This window comes from Castor canadensis, chromosome X, assembly GCF_047511655.1.
Source record: "Castor canadensis chromosome X, mCasCan1.hap1v2, whole genome shotgun sequence".
Taxonomy (NCBI): Eukaryota; Metazoa; Chordata; class Mammalia; order Rodentia; family Castoridae; genus Castor; species Castor canadensis.
In genome coordinates, this window is record NC_133405.1 from 104,662,216 (window position 1) to 104,679,710 (window position 17,495).

General features: G+C 42.5%; 1 protein-coding gene across 16 annotated transcripts in view; it reads left to right on the forward strand.

The window, feature by feature from the left end:
* Positions 1-12,625: 12,625 nt before the first annotated feature.
* Cask (calcium/calmodulin dependent serine protein kinase) overlaps positions 12,626-17,495 on the forward strand; it is a 363,381-nt gene continuing 358,511 nt past the window's right edge. For 8 of the 16 annotated variants that reach the window (XM_074063734.1, XM_074063740.1, XM_074063741.1 and 5 more), the window contains exon 1: positions 12,627-12,896. In XM_074063734.1, the coding sequence (XP_073919835.1) occupies positions 12,838-12,896 (59 nt within the window). In that variant the 5' untranslated portion in view covers positions 12,627-12,837. Of the gene's footprint in view, positions 12,897-17,495 lie in introns of all 16 variants that reach the window. The other 8 variants (XM_074063736.1, XM_074063743.1, XM_074063750.1 and 5 more) reach the window with 3 other exon arrangements.

The window sequence follows — 17,495 nt, forward strand, 5'->3', positions numbered from 1 at the left end:
CTGTCAGCATTCTTATTACTAGTGTTACTATTATAATTATTTTGAGACAGTCCAAAAACTGGCCTGTAATTCTCAATCCTCCTGCCTCAGCCTCCTGAGTGCTGAGGTCACAAGCATGTACCACCTTGCCTAACGTCATTATTTGTAATAATTTCCTTTACCATATATTTCATTTTCATATCAGTTCCAATTCTGGAGGTACAAGCTATGTAGAGACTTTTAGAGCATTTTAATTATTTTTATGTACTTGTTATAATGTAACTCCTCAAAGACCATTATCAGAGCTATGTCATTGTGTGTAGCAGTGTGCATTTATGTAAAAATGTTGAAACTTCCTCAATAAATGATGAGATGTCCTTTTTGTATATCCGTACTTGGGAAAGATAAACTTCCTCAAGCTCTTGCCTCCTTGGGTCACTGCATATGCAATGGTCACCTATTACGCGTGTGTGCTCATGTGTGCGTATATATGTGTGTGTGCGTGCGTGTGCATGTTGCTGGGGAGGAGGCCAGGGTCTTGAACATGCTAGGCAAGAGCTCTACCATTGAACTACATCCTTAGCCCCATCACAGCTTTTGAAATGATCTTGTCAAAAGACTTAGGCTGTCCATCACGGTGCTTCATATGACTGTAGTTATAAAGCTAGGTGTGTTCAATTATCAACCATAGCAATGTGTGTTTATGCATTTCACTTTTTGGCCTATTTATATATGAATATGGTTTGTCTGTTCATAGCTATTACACCTGTACAACTGTTGTTTGTATACCTAAGTGTTTATGCTTACCAAAATATGTATGGTATTATTTCCTATATTAATGTCTAAAGTAGCCTATGATGTGTTCTGTCATGTTCTATGTTTCTCAAATAGATGCCCTTTTAACAATGTAAATAAATGTCTTTTAAATAATTTTTAAAATATTTTTTTCCAGAATTATATTTTTGGGATTTTAGGTTTTAGGAATTTTGATCTTTCAGGATTTCAACATCAGGAATCATGTCGTTCTGGATTTTTTTCAGGATTACGACCCAAATCACTGTTTTCCAACCACGGGGCTTTGTTTGTGCTATTTCTCCTGACTGGACTTCCCAACCTCCAGCCCAGCCCTTGGCCTAGTCCATGGTTCCTCAGGAGAAGCCTTATCTTCCACTGTCCTAAGTGCTGAGATTACGGGGTTCATATTCCTTCTATCACAACTCCAGTCTAGGGGATCCTAGTCTAAGTTCCCATCTTACAGACAATGGTGTCACCCCTAAGAGTACTTATCTTAGTTTGTAATTCTGTGTCCATTGAGTGTGATCCTCTGTTTTGCTACCCAAGGTGCCCATTTGCTGAGCTCTGTGACAGGCACTGAAAGAATGAAAGACTAATAATATTAGCAAATTACCTTAAAATTGACTTTAATTTTTTAATTGAAGCAGGAACTAAACTGGATGTGAGGAAGAAAATTAGCTTTAAAGCCCAGTTATATAGAAATCGGCTAAAGAAAGCAGTTTTTTCTTTGCAGAATTCTGTTCAGTCTCTTCATTTCTGAGAGTCTCATTCTCCTGTAACCATGTTATCCAGCACAGCTGCAGTGCCAGGTCTCCAAGTGGAGGCAAAGCTTCCACAAGTGTCTGGTAAGAGACAATAAAATGGCCTTGATGTTTGAGACAGAAATGATGACTTCAGTGGGTGATGCGCCTCGCTTCCTCCTCAGCATTCATCCTACCTCCCGGGTCACGGCAGGATAGGAATTCATGACTCAGGACATTTCTAGACTAGCTGTAGTGCTTTTTCCTCTCAGTGAAAAGTCTGATGTTAAAAAGACCATAGTACTAGGGAGTGTAATTATTTGTGTGTATGTTGATATGGAATGACTTAATGGTGGCTTTTATGACTTCTGATATCCTCTCATAGAGGTCTCTGAATTCTAAACAGTCAAATTGATAGGTTTTGTCACAAACCAAATATTAATTTAGTTGCCTTAATTGATCTATTCATAAGGCGATGGACATCTTTTCATTTGGTTTGAGAGTCTTCATTTATAATTATCAGTCTATGTGGTATTTTATGGGCTAAATCTAGTCAAAGGCTATACCTTGTTTCCTGAAAATAGTCATTCCAGATTCTCAGGGATTCTAGCATTCTTTATAATGTCTGTTATTTTGCTTTCAGAAAAAGTCATTGTAGAGCTGGGCATGGTGACACACACCTGCAATTCCAGCACTCGGGAGGCTGAGGGCAGGAAGATCAAGGTCATTCTGGGGTCCAGAACAAGATGGAAGGAAGGAAGGATGAGGGGAGGGAGGGGAGAGAGAGAGGGAAAGAAAGAGAGAAGTATTATAGAGAATATATCTCACAGGCAAGGGGGAAAGACAGTTTGCCCTGGTTTTTCTTCTTATTAAAAAGCATCACATTAGGTAGAGAAGCACATTATTGAAATACCCAGAGTCCTTTGCCAGCCATTTTTGTATTCTCAAGTTCAGGCCCTAAAGAATTTCTGGAGACTTAGTTTCATTCTGGGAAGGAAACTGTAATGTGCTTGTGTACTCATGAGCTATGTCTCTCCCTCCACATGAACTTATAGCAGAATGGCAGAGCTGCATCCCTTCACTTGACCAAAGTTCCCTCCCTGTTTGGTCCCACTTAAGCCAGGAGCACTTCTACCCATCCCCAAGTCCATTCTTGCTACTGGGTGCCCCATCCTATGGTGGCTGCCTGGACTTCTCTTTGGCCTAAAGTCCTCACAACAGCATCAACCTTTGATCTGCTTGACCATTCCATGCAGGTGACTTTCTTTAATGTCATAGTAGCTTCTTCACTCTGAAGTACCTCAGCAGCTGTAGCATGTCATAATCCCCACACAGCTCCCATGATGTCCCCTGGAAAAACTGCTCTCCAGCTCACATCCACCAGAGATCTTATTTAGGATAAGCAGTCAGTGATTTAACTGGAACTCTGAGATACAACCAAGGGCTTTGTCTCAACGAGTTTTGTCCTCCATTATCATTCTGCCCTGCAAACAGCCTTTTCTGGGGGATGGTTCTGGGGTTGAACTCAGGGCCTCAAGCTTGCAAGGCTTAGGTGTCCTACCAACTTGAGTCACTCTGCCAGCCCATTTTGCATTGGTTATTTTTGAGATAGGGTCATTCTTTATGCCCAAGCCAGCTTGGACCATGATCCTCCTATTTATGCTTCTCCTAAAAACTAGGATGACAGGGGCACACCACCACATCCAGATTGGTTGAGATGGAGTCTCTCTAACTTTTTGCCTGGGCTGGCCTGGAACCATGATCTTCCCAATCTCTACCTCCCAAGTAGCAAAGATCACAGGTGTGAGCCATCATGTCCGACTACTGTGACTAATTTTGCTATGAGTACAGCTATCTCTTGGAGATTATTGTGCTTTCAATTCTTTTAGATATACACCCAGGTGGTATTGCCGGATCACATGGCAATTCTATTTTTAATTGTTTGACAAATCCATCACACTGCTCTTCATAGCAACTACACTGTTTTAGTCTTAAGCCACCATGCCCTTTATTTGGTTGTGTCTTTTGATGCACAGAAGTTTTCATTTTTGATGTAGTCCAGTTTATCTACTTTTACTTTTGTTGTCTGTGGTTTTGGTGTCATAGCCAAGAAATCATTGCCAACTCCAATGTCATGAAGCTTTTCTTCTGTGTTCTTCTACACATTTTAAACTTTTAGGTCATACATTTAGGTGTTTGATTCATTTTGAGTTAATTTTTTTAAATATAGGTTAAGGTAAGAATACAAGATCATTCTTTTGCTTGTGGATATCCAGTTTTCCCAACACAATTTGTTGAAATTTCTGTCCTTCCCCCATTGAATGGTCTTGGTCCTCTAGTTGAAATAATTATACATTTATTTTTGTGATTTTTTTTAGGGGGGTCATAATGGAGTTTGAACTCAGGGCTTTATGTTTGATAGGCTCCACCACTTGAACCATGCTATAGTCCTTTTTGCTTTAGGTTATTTTGTTTTTAGATAGGGTCTTGCTATTTGACCACTGCCCTCATGATCCTTACATACATAGCTGGGATGACAGACATGCCACCACATCCACTTACTGGTTGAGATGGGATCTTCCTAACTTCAAACCAAAATCCTCTTCACCTTCACCCCTCCAGAAGCTGGGATTACAGGCATGAGCCACTACACCCAGCTATTTTTGTAATTATTTGATTTATGTCTTCCTCCCTCACTCACCTATAAACTCCAAGAAGGCAAGAATCAGGTTGATTTAACTCACTCCTGTACCTTCAGTATCTACTACATAATAAAAACTCAATGAAGTTTTATTGAATAAGCAAGTAAGTGCTTGGAAAAACACAGTTCAGTGCCTGGCACTAAATAAAACTTCAATATTTAGGAACTGTTGTTGTCAACCCATTGTACCCTTGGCATAGGGAATATTTTGCTTAATCTGAAAAGACAGACCTCCTACTGCCTTAGAGAGAGCCAATGGCAGAGTATGCATTGATTCAGGCTTTGAGACAGAGAGGATTTGGTCCCATATTGGGCCTATCTCTTTTTAATTGTAAATTCCTTAAGCACACAACTCCACCACTCTCCAAGTGTCAGTTTCCTCATCTGTAAAAAGAAAGCACTAATATCTATTTCATAAGGTTCTTATGTGGATTGAATGAAGTATGTGTACTGTCTTTGCATAGTGCCTGGCATTTACAATAAGCCCTCAGTAAATGGTTCTTCTGGTATTTCTTTACAGATCATTACAATTGCTGTCGTTTCCCCTTAGTTTGTTTTTGCTATTGTCTTTTAAAATGTTACTTTCTTAGCTATTGTCTCCATTTGCAAGACAATTTAAAAGATATAACAAAGGTAAATAAGCTTGAATGGGAAATATTTGATTAGGACACTTAAAGCAAAATATCACTTGAATTCCTATCAGACTTAGGAATTACCACAGTCTGTGTATTTTTGATCTTGACCTAAATGAAAAACATCTTATTAGTGCAGATCCTGACATTATAGATCACCTTTGTGAGAATAAAGATTTTTCAGGAAAAGAGCTTCCATTTCAAATCAAAAGGCATTATTTGATGAAAAAGTATGATAAGAAGGAATACCTCCTCTGGAAGAGCTTTGCAGAAAAGACCTCCCCCACCAAAACAAATCTGCTTCAGCCCAGCCACATGGAGGGTAAATGATTAAACTTTCCAGTGACAATAGGCTTGTATTTCATATAGGTGACTTATTAATCACTTGACCTTTTCCACAGTGGGCTTAGCATAGTAAATTATACTCCTTTCTGTAGAGGCTTGGATGACTTACGTGACTCTCTGCAACTCTCTGGGCTTGATATAAGTCACACATTAAACATTGAACATGCTGCAGCTCATCCTGTGTTTTGACTATGTGGTATGACAGTCCCACTGCAGACTAGAAAGAAAGCACCAGGAAATACAGACAAAAGAAACAAGGCAGGGGATTTAATACCCCATGTTTACCCATGGAAATCTCTCCTAGTTCAGCACAAGGAAAAAATTCCAGCACTGGGTAAATTTGATTTTCCACCAAAAAAAGAAGAATTTTTAATGAGTAAAAATAAATCCAATGGCTTTTTTTTGCTTGTCCCTGCTCTCTTTGCTACCTCTTCAGCCCTGATGTTGTTTGACTGTCCTCTCCTTTGTGAAAATGTTGATCCTTTTCTCAGGCATCCCCCCCGCCCCCGCCCCAAGAATTTAGCCCTAACTGTTTCTGTAAGTTACTCATTCTCTTCCTAACTATGAATGATTCTCTAATTCAAGAAATGTATGAAGAACTGAGAGTGTAGCTCAGTGGTGCAGCACTCATTCATGAGGCCCTGGGTTCCACCACCAGAACCTTAAAATAAGTAAATAAATAACACACACACATACACACACACACATATACACACACTGCTCTTCAACTTACTTATAGAGTGATGACCCTACAAGCCCATCATAAATTGAAAATATCCTAAATCAAAATGCATTTAATATACCTCTATTCCACATCTCAACCTAGCCACTCAACACTGGAGACCATTGATTGTTTCCCCCATGATCGCAGGGCTGGGAGCTGTGGTCCCCACCACCCAGCATCACCAAAGAGGATCATATGGCAAACAGCTATCCCAGGAAAAGATACAAATTCAACTTTCCAAATACAATTTCTGCTGAATGCATATCTCTGTTGCACCTTGATAAAGTTGAAAAATTCTAAATTGAACCACAGTAAACCAGGGACTATCAGTAGTCATTTATTTATTTAACAAATACAAAGTACCTACTATGCTCCAGACACCTTCTAGGTGTTAGGGGTGAAGGGTAAAGGTTGTTAACAAAATCAGTAAAGGAGAATTCCAGGAAGTAATGAGAGCTATGACTCATTCATTCAATGTGCAGCAAAACCTTCTGAATGCTTACTACACACCCAGAGCTATTCTAGATGCTGAGAATTCTCCTTCATGGACACGAATTGGGCCTCCCCGCAGTCAGCAGGACAAGACAAGCAGTTGGGGGCAGAAGCCCAACATCTAAGTATGTGTTGATGGAACAGTGGATTGGGGTGGAGACTGAGGAAATGGGAAAGAAAGGGGAAATCCAAGTGAAATTTTGAAAGACAAATTGACAGGATGTAGTCACTCGCTGAACTATAGAACAAGGCACAGTGCTACAATACAGCCAATGGTAGTGTGTGTGTGACTTGGAGAACAGGGAGACTTCCTACCGTTTGTTTTGTCCTTCTCCTGCTAAAAATGATTTCTCTTGATTATCCTTTCTGTCTTCTTTCTATCTCTATTCTCACCTGCAGCTTAAGGGTGGGCCTTGATTGGGTTAAGTTATTCAGAGGCTCATTCCATGGCTACAGTGATTGGTTCAAGAATAGTCACATGCTCCAATGTCAGGCCAATGAGAGTGAATCTTAGAACATGGGCAGAGCCTGCTAAATAAGATTCCTTTCTCTTGTCCTGGATGTATGAGGTGAAGTCAGAAACAGTGGCAGTTGGATGCTACCTCAAGAGGAGAATCTGGAGCTATGGGGCTATGTTGTGACATCTCAGGATGAAGAAAATATAACAGAATGCATAATGATGAGAGTGGGAGGCAGTGGATCATCAGTGAATGGATCACCCTCACACCAACTTACATCTCAACTTTTCAATTATGTGAGGCAATAGAGTCTCAGTATTTTGAAAGCAAATTTGAGTTTTCCATTACTTGTAACTAAAAGGATTCTGACTAATGAAATTCTCACCAGCATGCAGCACAATGTTGAGTTTTCAGAAGGCCATTTCAGCACTTGTTATCTTAAGTGGCTCAGTGAATGGATATCTTTTGGTTAATTCTTCAACTATAACATGTTCAGTATATACTGACACTGTGCTGTTTCCAAAAGGCAATATTGTTTCCAATGCCAAAAAAAAAAAAGATTCCAGTGTCTTGCTCATTGATATTAAAGGAAGAAGGCAAAGGCAAAGTGAATCCTTAGGCAGAGGTTTACAGGACTGGAGTCAGAAGAAATTGAGGAGGAAACATATTTGTATTCACGTCCTCGACTGATCCTGGGAGTATTCTTGTATATTTTTCTTTTTTTGGCAGCACTGGGATTTGTACTTGCTATGCTTTCAGTCCTTTTTGCTTCAGTTTTTTTTTTTCAGATATAAGGTCTTACGGTTTCACCCTAGGCCAGCCTCAGACTGTGATCCTCCTACCTACACCTGCCATGTAGGTGGGATGACAGGTGCATCCAGCTTATTTGTTGAGATAGGGTCCCACTAACTTGTTGCCCAGCCTGGCCTCAACCATGATCCTCCTGATTTCTGCCTTCCAAGCAGATTACAGGCTTGAGCCACTGCACCCAGCCTGTGTATTTCTTATGGCTTCTCCACTCAAATGGTGATGTCAGCCTTCGCTTTTGGTTTTCCAGAGAGCTGCTCAGTGGCCAGTGTTAGGGCAGAGGTTCTTAATTTTTAAGTGTACAAGACTCACTTGGAGAGCTTATAAATACAGATCCCTGTGACATACTGTAGAAGATTCAGGTTCAGTAAGTCTTGGGTAAGACCCAGAAGTCCACATTTTTAAATTTTTTCATCAACTTCTGGGTGACTTGGATGCAGTTGTCTAAGGTTTAGTTCTCTCAAATCCGATCTCCACAAGGCATTCATGAGCAAGTGATTTATTAAGGAACTGTACCCAGGATAAACCTGCTAGGGGAAGAGACAGGAAGGAAGGGAAGAGGACAGAGTCAAGCAAGTGTGTGATTTTAGGCAGAGTTCTGCAAAAGGCAGCTTCGGCTTGATCCCACAAGGGAGCTCTGGAGTGTAAGGAGTTGTCCTCTCATCCCTAGTCAAGGGAACTGGACTTTCACATTCCTGCACTATCAGTCGTTGGCTAATAGGTAACAGCCAGATGGGGGAGACCTAAACTCCCAGGCATTTCCAGGTTGCAAAATGATTCCAGCAACTTCTGGAAAGTCCTCTGAAGTCATAGGCATGGACTTTGGAAGCAAAAATATGCTGAGGCTAGGGTGGGGCACACAGAAATGGTCAAAGGGATCAGAGGGGATTTGAATGGAGTACCGACAGCTCTGCTAAAATCATTCAAAGCATTTTATATTTGCAACGGGAGTATCTGCATTTTTTTAAGTAACAGGGAAAGAGGACCGTGTGCATCAAGTACAAAGGGAAGAGTCACTTAAAAATAAAATTCTATTCATCATGGGGCTTGGGAGACCCGATCTTACATATAAGACTCTAGTGCCACTGAAATTGGCAGTCTTTCAGTGGGAACACTCTAACATGTGTTTGACATCTTACTATCTGGCCCCTGCCTGTTTCTTCTAACCTCCCCTGGCCTCTTCTTCCTGCATTCCGTGATCCAGTCATGACCTAGGTCTTCCAAAAGAAGCTTAGAGAGGGCAGGGACCAAGCCTGCCTTATTTGTAACCTATAGCCCCAGAAGCTAGTATAGAAGTTCATTGAATGAATATATAACAAAGAACTTGAAACAAGGTATTGCAGCATAAGAATAATATATGTAGCTTTTTCTGGGGAGATGAATAGTTTCTTTGAGTTTAGAATGCTATTCATACCATGAAGCAATAACTTTACTCCAGTTCTTAATTTTATTCATTCATAATAATTTACATGCTTAAAAATCATACCTACATAATGAGGCTGAACTCAAAATTGTCAAAATTAGCCCCATACCCTACTGACCTCTGTGTGACCATTGTGCTAATATTTCTCTAGAGTGTGTTTCCCTCTTCTCTCTGTGTCATGCCAAAATTATGTGGGAGCCCAGCAACCTGAGAGTGTTTAATGCAAATGGAAGGAAGTTCAACACTCAAAGTTATCAAAGATTTGCATTGACATCTGAGAACCAAATCTGTGTGGCACCAACTTCATACCTGAGGGATTTTAGATGTTTCTGAATTGCGCTAAATCCTATCAGTTAAACACAGAAGTATAGCTATATTATGATCAAAATAATTGGTAATTTTTCCAGCATTAGAAATACTGCTGATTGGTTACTGAAGCCCATTCTCCACCTACTTCTCTCTTGTCCACCTCCAAAAAGCGGGCAGGAAAAGTCAAATAGCCATGCCCCCAGCTCTCTTTGCAAGCAAGAGTTGGTGTGTGATTTTGGCCTGGACAAGTGAGATGGGAAAAAGATATTTTCTTTCCCTAATAAGAGATGAGACAGGGAAACAAAAATCTTACTTGCCCTCAATGCCTTCCTGCTTTCTGTCTTTGATTTTTGAAATGGCAGCAGCCATCTTCTGATGATGAGGATACAGTGCTGAAGATGAGAGGCCAACTATCAAGAATGGCCTGATGACAGACAGGTCACTGGTGACACTGTGGAGTACCTGATCCAATGTCAGTAATTACCTATCTCCAGACTCCTTGCTACATGAGAAAGACACCATCCCCATTTGCTTAAACCATTGTTGATTGAATATTCAGTTACTAACAAAACTGAACACAGTTATAACAGATGCACCTTTGTTTTGGTTTTGTAGAAACCAAAACAGAACTAAATTATTGACAACAGCCATTTCTAATTGAGGAAGAGTATTGAATTTTTGGAAGAAACCTAGAAAAAATTAACTTCATTTAAAGGATTTGGTTATTTTAGCCCTAGAAGCAGAGAGGAGTTACTTGCCATCATCTATGGTACAAGTTCTGAGAGATGTGTATTGCAGAGTACCTGCTCTGTGGCTAAATAGAGCCACACTAGGAGCTGGGAAATCTAAGTTCAGATTGGGGTGGGAGAAGTCCTGAATTTTATGCTGATTGGAAGACTTTGAACTGTTCAAGGACTGACCAAGTTATGCCAAGAGCTGACTAAGGTGGACCAATCACGATGGCCAGGGACTGCACTGAAATCAGGGTTCACCTCTCCAACTTAGATGGGTATAATCTGTCAAACCCAGAACTGCTATACAATAGTTGGGGGGAGAGGATGGCTCTTGGGAGAGCAACTATATATCTATCCTGGGAGTTGGGCTAGCTGACTCCTAAGGCTCCTTCCAGATCTAAACCAGTTGTGATTCCATGAGCAGAAAGCATACTATCTTTGCAGTTGCCTTGTCACCTCCAAGTTCTCCTCTACTTTACTTTGTAATTGTCCTTTTCTACTTCTGAGCATAGATCCCCATGAAAGATAACCCCCCAAGTAAAGTAGACAAGCCCTGACATAGCTCAGACTTGCGCTGGAGAAAGGAAGTGAAGCTGACAAGGTGACTTGTGAGGGTTGCTGTGTACTTCTGGGCAGAGTGAAGTGATGTCTTTTTCATTAGGTGAGAGGGAGACATACCACTTTGGGGTGAGTGACTTGGAACTGTTGGACCCTCAAAGAAGGTGATGTTTCTTAGGCTCTGAAGCCCCCTTCACAAACCTTCTTGTGCAATTATATCTTCCTCCAATTTGCATAAAAAGAGGTTTTAGTACCCAAATCTTATTATGCTGCTGCTGCTGCTGGGGGTAGTGCCCAAATCTTTAAGAGGCAAATCTCTCAGCTTCTTGAGGGAGTGGTCAAGGGTTTGCACGAAACGTTTCTGGTGCAAAGAGACTGAGTTTCTACCCTGCCCCCTCCACTTTGGTTAATACTTTTTTTTTTTAATTACCGCACTGAGAATTTTATCGGATGGTTTCTGGAAGCCGACTTATGAACTAGTTAGACACTTCGGCTGTATGGAGGAACAAAGAGTTTTTTATTGGTCTTCAACTGGGGCATATACCTGTCTGATGGCGTTGGCTCATTCTGCACATGCTCAGTTGAACAGAAATATTCTATCGAATGCAACCTAGCACAGCGACAACACCCACAACCTCACTCCCTGGCCGACCCTCTGCATCCACTCCCTCTAGTCGCATTTTTACTCTGGCAAGTTGAACATTTATAGGGAGCAGAGAGAGCAAAGTAGGTGCTGGGGGCTTGGGGACAATATATAACGGGGCTGCCTTCCTCACCTGGCTCTAATCTAGTGAGGATAGAAACTGCACAGATATTTGCTGAGTTTGGGGCAGAACGCGGGAGAAGCTGCCTGTAGGTTACTGTTTGTTGTTGCATACCTTCCTAGACAGTTTTTGTTTGGTCCTTTTCTTGGACCACCTCACTCCCCGAGCCCTCATCTTCACGAAAGAATGACAGGGTGGCACTAAAAACATCCGCTGCCAAGCACGGTCTTGAGTGACAAACTCTCTCCACCTCTTCTCTCGCTTTCCCATTCATTAGCACTCGTTCCCTGCCTTTTTTTTCCCTCGCAAAAACCGGGAAGGGCTTGTTGCGATTACGAAAGAAGGGGGAGAGCGGCCAGAGTTCTGAGCATCTCGTCGAAGAATGTGTGTGCAGCCGTGGAGCTTTTGTCCCCGGCTCCTTTTACAGCTTAGTCGCGGCTGGGCGAAAAGGCGACGACCCCGGCCAGCCCTGCCTCAGCAGCCGCAGCCCGCGCGTCCCACTTGCCAACCCTCCGCGCCCTATAGATTCCCGTCGCCCGCCCGCTCACCGTGACGTGGCCGGCTCCGCGCGCATGCGCTGCTCGGCCCAATTCCCCGCCCCTTTCCGTGGGCCACCGCCTCCCTACGGGCTGGAGTGGGCGGGGCCTGTGGATCTGGCAGCCGTGCGGGCCTTAGGGGGAGGAGGGCGTGTATGCGCGAGGCGGGTGCGCGGGGCTCCTGAGCCGGTCTGCTGCTGAGGCAGAGGGGAGGAGCTGAAGGCGGTGGCCGTGGCTCCCGCCCTCACCGAACGCTTGTCCAACGAAGCCCCCTCCCACTCTCAGGCGGGCGGCGGCTGCGGGAGGAGGAGAAGGAGGAGGGAGCGTCTCTGCCGCCGCCTCCTGGTCCCCAGCGCCGATCCGCCGCCGCCGCCACCTCCCTCCGCGGCGATCCTCCCTCCATGGTCCTGCCGCGGCCCCCCCTGTAGCCCGAGCTGCCCTGAGCCGCGCCGGAGCCGGCCACGGGCAGAGGGAGCGGTCGCGGCCTCGCGGCCCGCGCGGGCTGAAGAGCTGAGAGCGCGGCCCCGCGCGGTCCCCGAGGGTCCGCACGCCTGGCAGCGCGGCCGGAGCAGCGCGAGGAGCAGCGGGCGGGCGGGCGGCGCCGGGCCCGGGCCGCCTTCTCTCCCACGCCCCGGTCCCGCCGCCCGCGCCGGGGCGGTCGCCCGCGGAGGAAGGCGCTGCAGTCTCCGGGCCTCGCGGCCCCACTCGAACGTCCTCAGCACCGAGGGCTCGCGGGTCCTGAGGGGAGGAGGCGAGCCCGGAGCTGGGCACTGAGCTCTTGGGCGCCCCCACCCCCGTTTTCGGAGCCCTCCACGCTGCGGCCGCTGTCCCCTCCGGACCATGGCCGACGACGACGTGCTGTTCGAGGATGTGTACGAGCTGTGCGAGGTGATCGGCAAGTGAGTCTCCACGCGAGGGAGCGGGAGTGTGGGAAAATGCATTTCAGTGATGCCTGGGTCCTCCCGCACCCGCTCCCGGCCTGCCCCCAGTCCTCCCTCCTTCCCCTCTGCCTCCCTTGTCCTCTTCACCCTGGAGTATTTATAGACGTGTACCTGGATCTCCTGCCAGGAGGGGTCTGGGGGTTTTCAGCAATTCATTGAGACCAACGAGCCGAGGTCTGCCACCCCATAAGGCGTAGGGCCGGCTGCCTGCATTTTATCTGACGGTTGTACAGGGACGTGGCAGAACCGATTTTATAGTTGCTTCCTGGGAACAGTTGGGGTTATTGTTACCTTGCGTATACCATAGACCTTTAACGAAAAGAGCAGCTTGCATTTCGTTTGCTTGTGTGGAGAGAAAGAGAGAGCGCGTCCAGTGGTTTTAATTGTGGGGTGTGTGTCTATTGTGCAGGATATTAGACAGATGTCTTTGTGTTCACCCCATGCCGGGATCAGAGGGGAGTCATTTAAGACGGGGTGCTTCCAGTTTCAGCAAATTCCTCACCTGGTGTAGACGAACGTGGAAAGAGTTGGGGGCACCCGAATTTTTAATGCCTCGTTATGCAATGACTGTTCAATCAGTGCTGGAGGCTCCCTGCCACTGGTGTCGGGATGGTGGTTAGCTTGGTAGAGCCGTCTGCTTTGAGTCACCGGGCTAGTCTAGAATGTAGAACTGACAGTCCAAATGCCCATCCTTTCATCTGTGTTGTATAATTACGCTAGGGAAAAGCAGGGAATCAGATTAATCACAATGCTGATTGAGAATTAAATCTGCAGTTCCTCATCTAATTGTCCGTTCCCTAAATCTGTTTTGAATAGTTTCCTTTTCATTCTTGTCAAACAATATTCCAAGTGCACAATCCTGCTAATTTGCTTGTGAGGGAAATGCTGGCAATCTGAAGTTGATTTCCCAGCTCAGCGTGTATTCTGTGGCTTTAAAAGTTGAGATAAGATTTAAGAGCAAATTTTGCTTATTTAATAGGGCTTGCCAGATAGCTACCGTTGGGATATTTTACCTCTTTTTGGAAGCGGTGCTTTATTGTCTATTTTAAGAGCCGCAGTTGGGAAATGAAACCAAGACCTTAAAGCAGTTGTGGCTCTATGTTTTTTAAGTTATTCTGCAGTACTCAATTTCAATTTGTTTGAGTGCTGATAACTCGTTTTTTTCTTCCACATTAAGGTATTACAGTGTTACCTCACAGGGTGAAATTGTGGGTAGAGCTTGCTACACACTTTACTCAGATCCAGTTGCTACAAGGACATGTTACTCCTTGCCCCTATTGTTCAATGACCAGCCTGTCTGTTAGAAGGAGGATATCCAAATGTGTCTGGTAAAGTCGTTGTGGAAGTGCCCTAGAGCAGGGCTATCCAAAAGATAGATAATGAGAGCCACATATGTAATTTAAAATGTTCTAACAGCCACATTACAAAGATTTAAAGCAAATGGGTGCGATTGATTTTAATAAGGTATTTTAGTTAACCCAGTAGATCCAAACTATTACCATTCCAGTGTGTAATCAACATAAAAATTATTGAGCTATTGTACATCCTTTCATAATAAATCTTTGAAATCCAATGTGTACTTTACACTAAACAGCACATCTCAAATCTGACGCTAAGCTAAATTTTCTCCAGAAATCTCGATCTGTATTTAGGTTTCATAAAATGTGCTGCGCAAAAGTAGATTCACATCCCCAAGTTGTTCCAAACATATCTGAAAGTTTTCTAATAATGGAATTGAGTATTTCTACATTTAAATTTTGATTAAGTAAAATTAAATAAAATCCAAACTTCAGGTGCACTGGCCACATTTTTATTTCAAGTGCTCAATAGCCACATGTGAAAGGCGCAGTTCTACAGAGAAAAATATATCACAAACCAATTTGGTTTCATCATTGTTATGAGCACCCAGCGAAAGGTAAACTAGGTGTTTCCCAAAAGCCTCGAAATGGCTGTATGTGTGAGGGAGTGATGTTTGTTGCATCTCAGTTATAGCTAATGTAAATGAGCCAGCAAAGTCATAATTGGAAAATGTGAGATTAAAATGTTAATTATATTGTGATGATGGAAAATACCCATTATTGAATCAATTTTGCTAACCAGGTCTGATTCCTTAAGGTCTGGAAGGGATCTTGAAAGTGGTCAGCATCATGTTAACACAGTGTCCTGCTGACTTAAAATTGATAGAATATTTTCAGGAAACTGCTGATAGAATTAAATTCATCTCTTCTGTTTCACAGCTGTCTGGGGGAGAGAGCAAGCTAATTTTGAGATATGTGTTCTGTGGCTACCTTCACTACTGTGAACTGTGAAATCTCATTCATATCCTACAAAATCTGACTTGGTCAGTGCCATTTGTAAAATGCCATTTTGTGAAATAATGAATACAAGATAGCTTCGAGTTAAAGAATGATAGCGTTCCTCACCCTGTGTAAAGGTTGAAGGTTTCTCCGGTAAATTGTCTCAGTGTGTATTGATCCTGAAATTGAAATTCATTTGAGATTTTCTTGCAGGGACCTTGACAGCATACATTTAACTTAGAATTTGTTCAATTATGGATTTAGACAGAAAGGCCTTGAAGATGTTCACTTGTACTGAAAACCTTTTTGTTGATTTCTATCCAGGTTCTATGGAATTTCAGTTTTCTTTTATATCATATTAGTCTCACAAATTGTTTTTCACCTCCAGATCTTAATAGATTTAAATTTTCACTAAGGTGCTTTAAAATACATTTCACTTTTCAAGACTAATTCCCCACCCACTCACTCCCCTGCCTACCTATCCACCTACTCACTCATCCACTGTGTACTAGGTATTACTTGGTGGTGGAAAGGAAAGTTTCAGTTTGATTTAAACCCTTTAGTGTGTGCTTTCGTTGGTTGAGAAGGACAATTTGAGGCAAGGGGGCTTTAAAGAAGATCATTATTTAGAATATATTTCCTTTTTAGTGGCTGTAGCCTTTACCCTTTGTTAAAGATAGCTTTGAGAGAATCGTGTATCTGATTCATTATGAAGACTGGGAGGGTGCCATTTCCTTTTTAAACTCTTTTCCCTGTGTTTTTTTTTCTTTTTTTTTTGTGACAGTCTTGCAGAAACTCTTGAATGCCTATTGTTTGCATACATTTTTTCATGTAACATCTTTCAAGTTCCTGAAACAATTCTCCAGTATGGAACCTTATTTTAATCCCCAAACTTCTTATCTTAGCAAATGCAGTAGTTACTGGAAAGAAAATGTATTGTGCAAATACAGATGAATGACCAGTTTTTATGTCATGACCATTTAGTGTAGACTTTACAAATTTATAATCTTTTAGGTAAAAGTACAGTAAGTAATATTATATGAAGGAAATTTTAAGACAATTCATCCAAATTAAAACAGAAAAATGCCAACTTTCTGGTACAGCAGTTTCGGTGAAAGAGAATAACAAAGTGCATACCATTTGTAGCTTGTGTAGGCTGAATATTTGCCCTGGGATTTAGGATATTTGGTAACCTGTAACTTGTGACTTTTCGTGAGCTGATAGAACATAGACTAAAATTGAAATGATGCAGATGACTCCTGCTCAAGGATGACGTGCAAGTTTGTGAGGTGTGCTGTATTTGCTTATACCTCAAGAGCACTTATATTTAATTACAGTTACTTACGGATCTCTTTACCCACTTAACAGGGAGCTCCTTGAGGTCAGGGAACAGATCTCACCCATCTTCCTCCATAACTTACCAACCTACCTGCAACGTAACAGTCACTCATTAGCTATGGAATGAATTGAGTAGTTTTAATAAAATCTCACCAAAAGGCAAAAAGCATATTATCAACCTTAGAGCAATTATTGTCCCAAAAGACTGCATGAGTTTAAAGTAGTAGTTCTCTACCTGGCTGCCATTAGAATGACCAGGGGAGCTTTTCAAAAAGATCAATGCTAGAGCCCTGTGTCAGAGCAATGAGACCAGAATCTCTGGGAGAGGTCATGTCACTGGTGTTTTTTTAAGCTAAATGATTCTTATGTACAGCTATGATTGAGAGTCATTGGTTTAAAATTCAGATGATGTATGTAATATTTTCTGACTGTCTTTCAGAGGATTACAGGTTTTATAAAGAAGAATAAACATTTTTTGGAAGGTATTTAACCCACCCGACCAAAACATGGATTTTTTTTTTTTACCTTCTATGCACTTGTGTTTCAGAGTCTCATTTTGTAAGAATTTAGTTTCAGTCTGTGTTTGGCTTTGATTTCTTGGGTCTTTTAAGATTCACATTGATTTATGGCACTTATTTAATGCTAACATGGTGATTGTCTGATGTTTGGAACAACACAGAACAAGGATTGCTTCAATAACAGTTGATGGCTTTCTACTCTAATGGCTTAACTTAATATTAAGAAATTTATCAGTTTAGTATGGATTGTGTTTGCACATACACTCTATTAAATCCCATACAATAATGCTATTTGCCAGAGGATCCAGTTAAATGCAACCTGTTTGTAAATGCTGGATTAATCATATGTGAAATATATAATTCACATAGGAAAAACTGCAGCTTCATTAATTTGTGCTAATAAC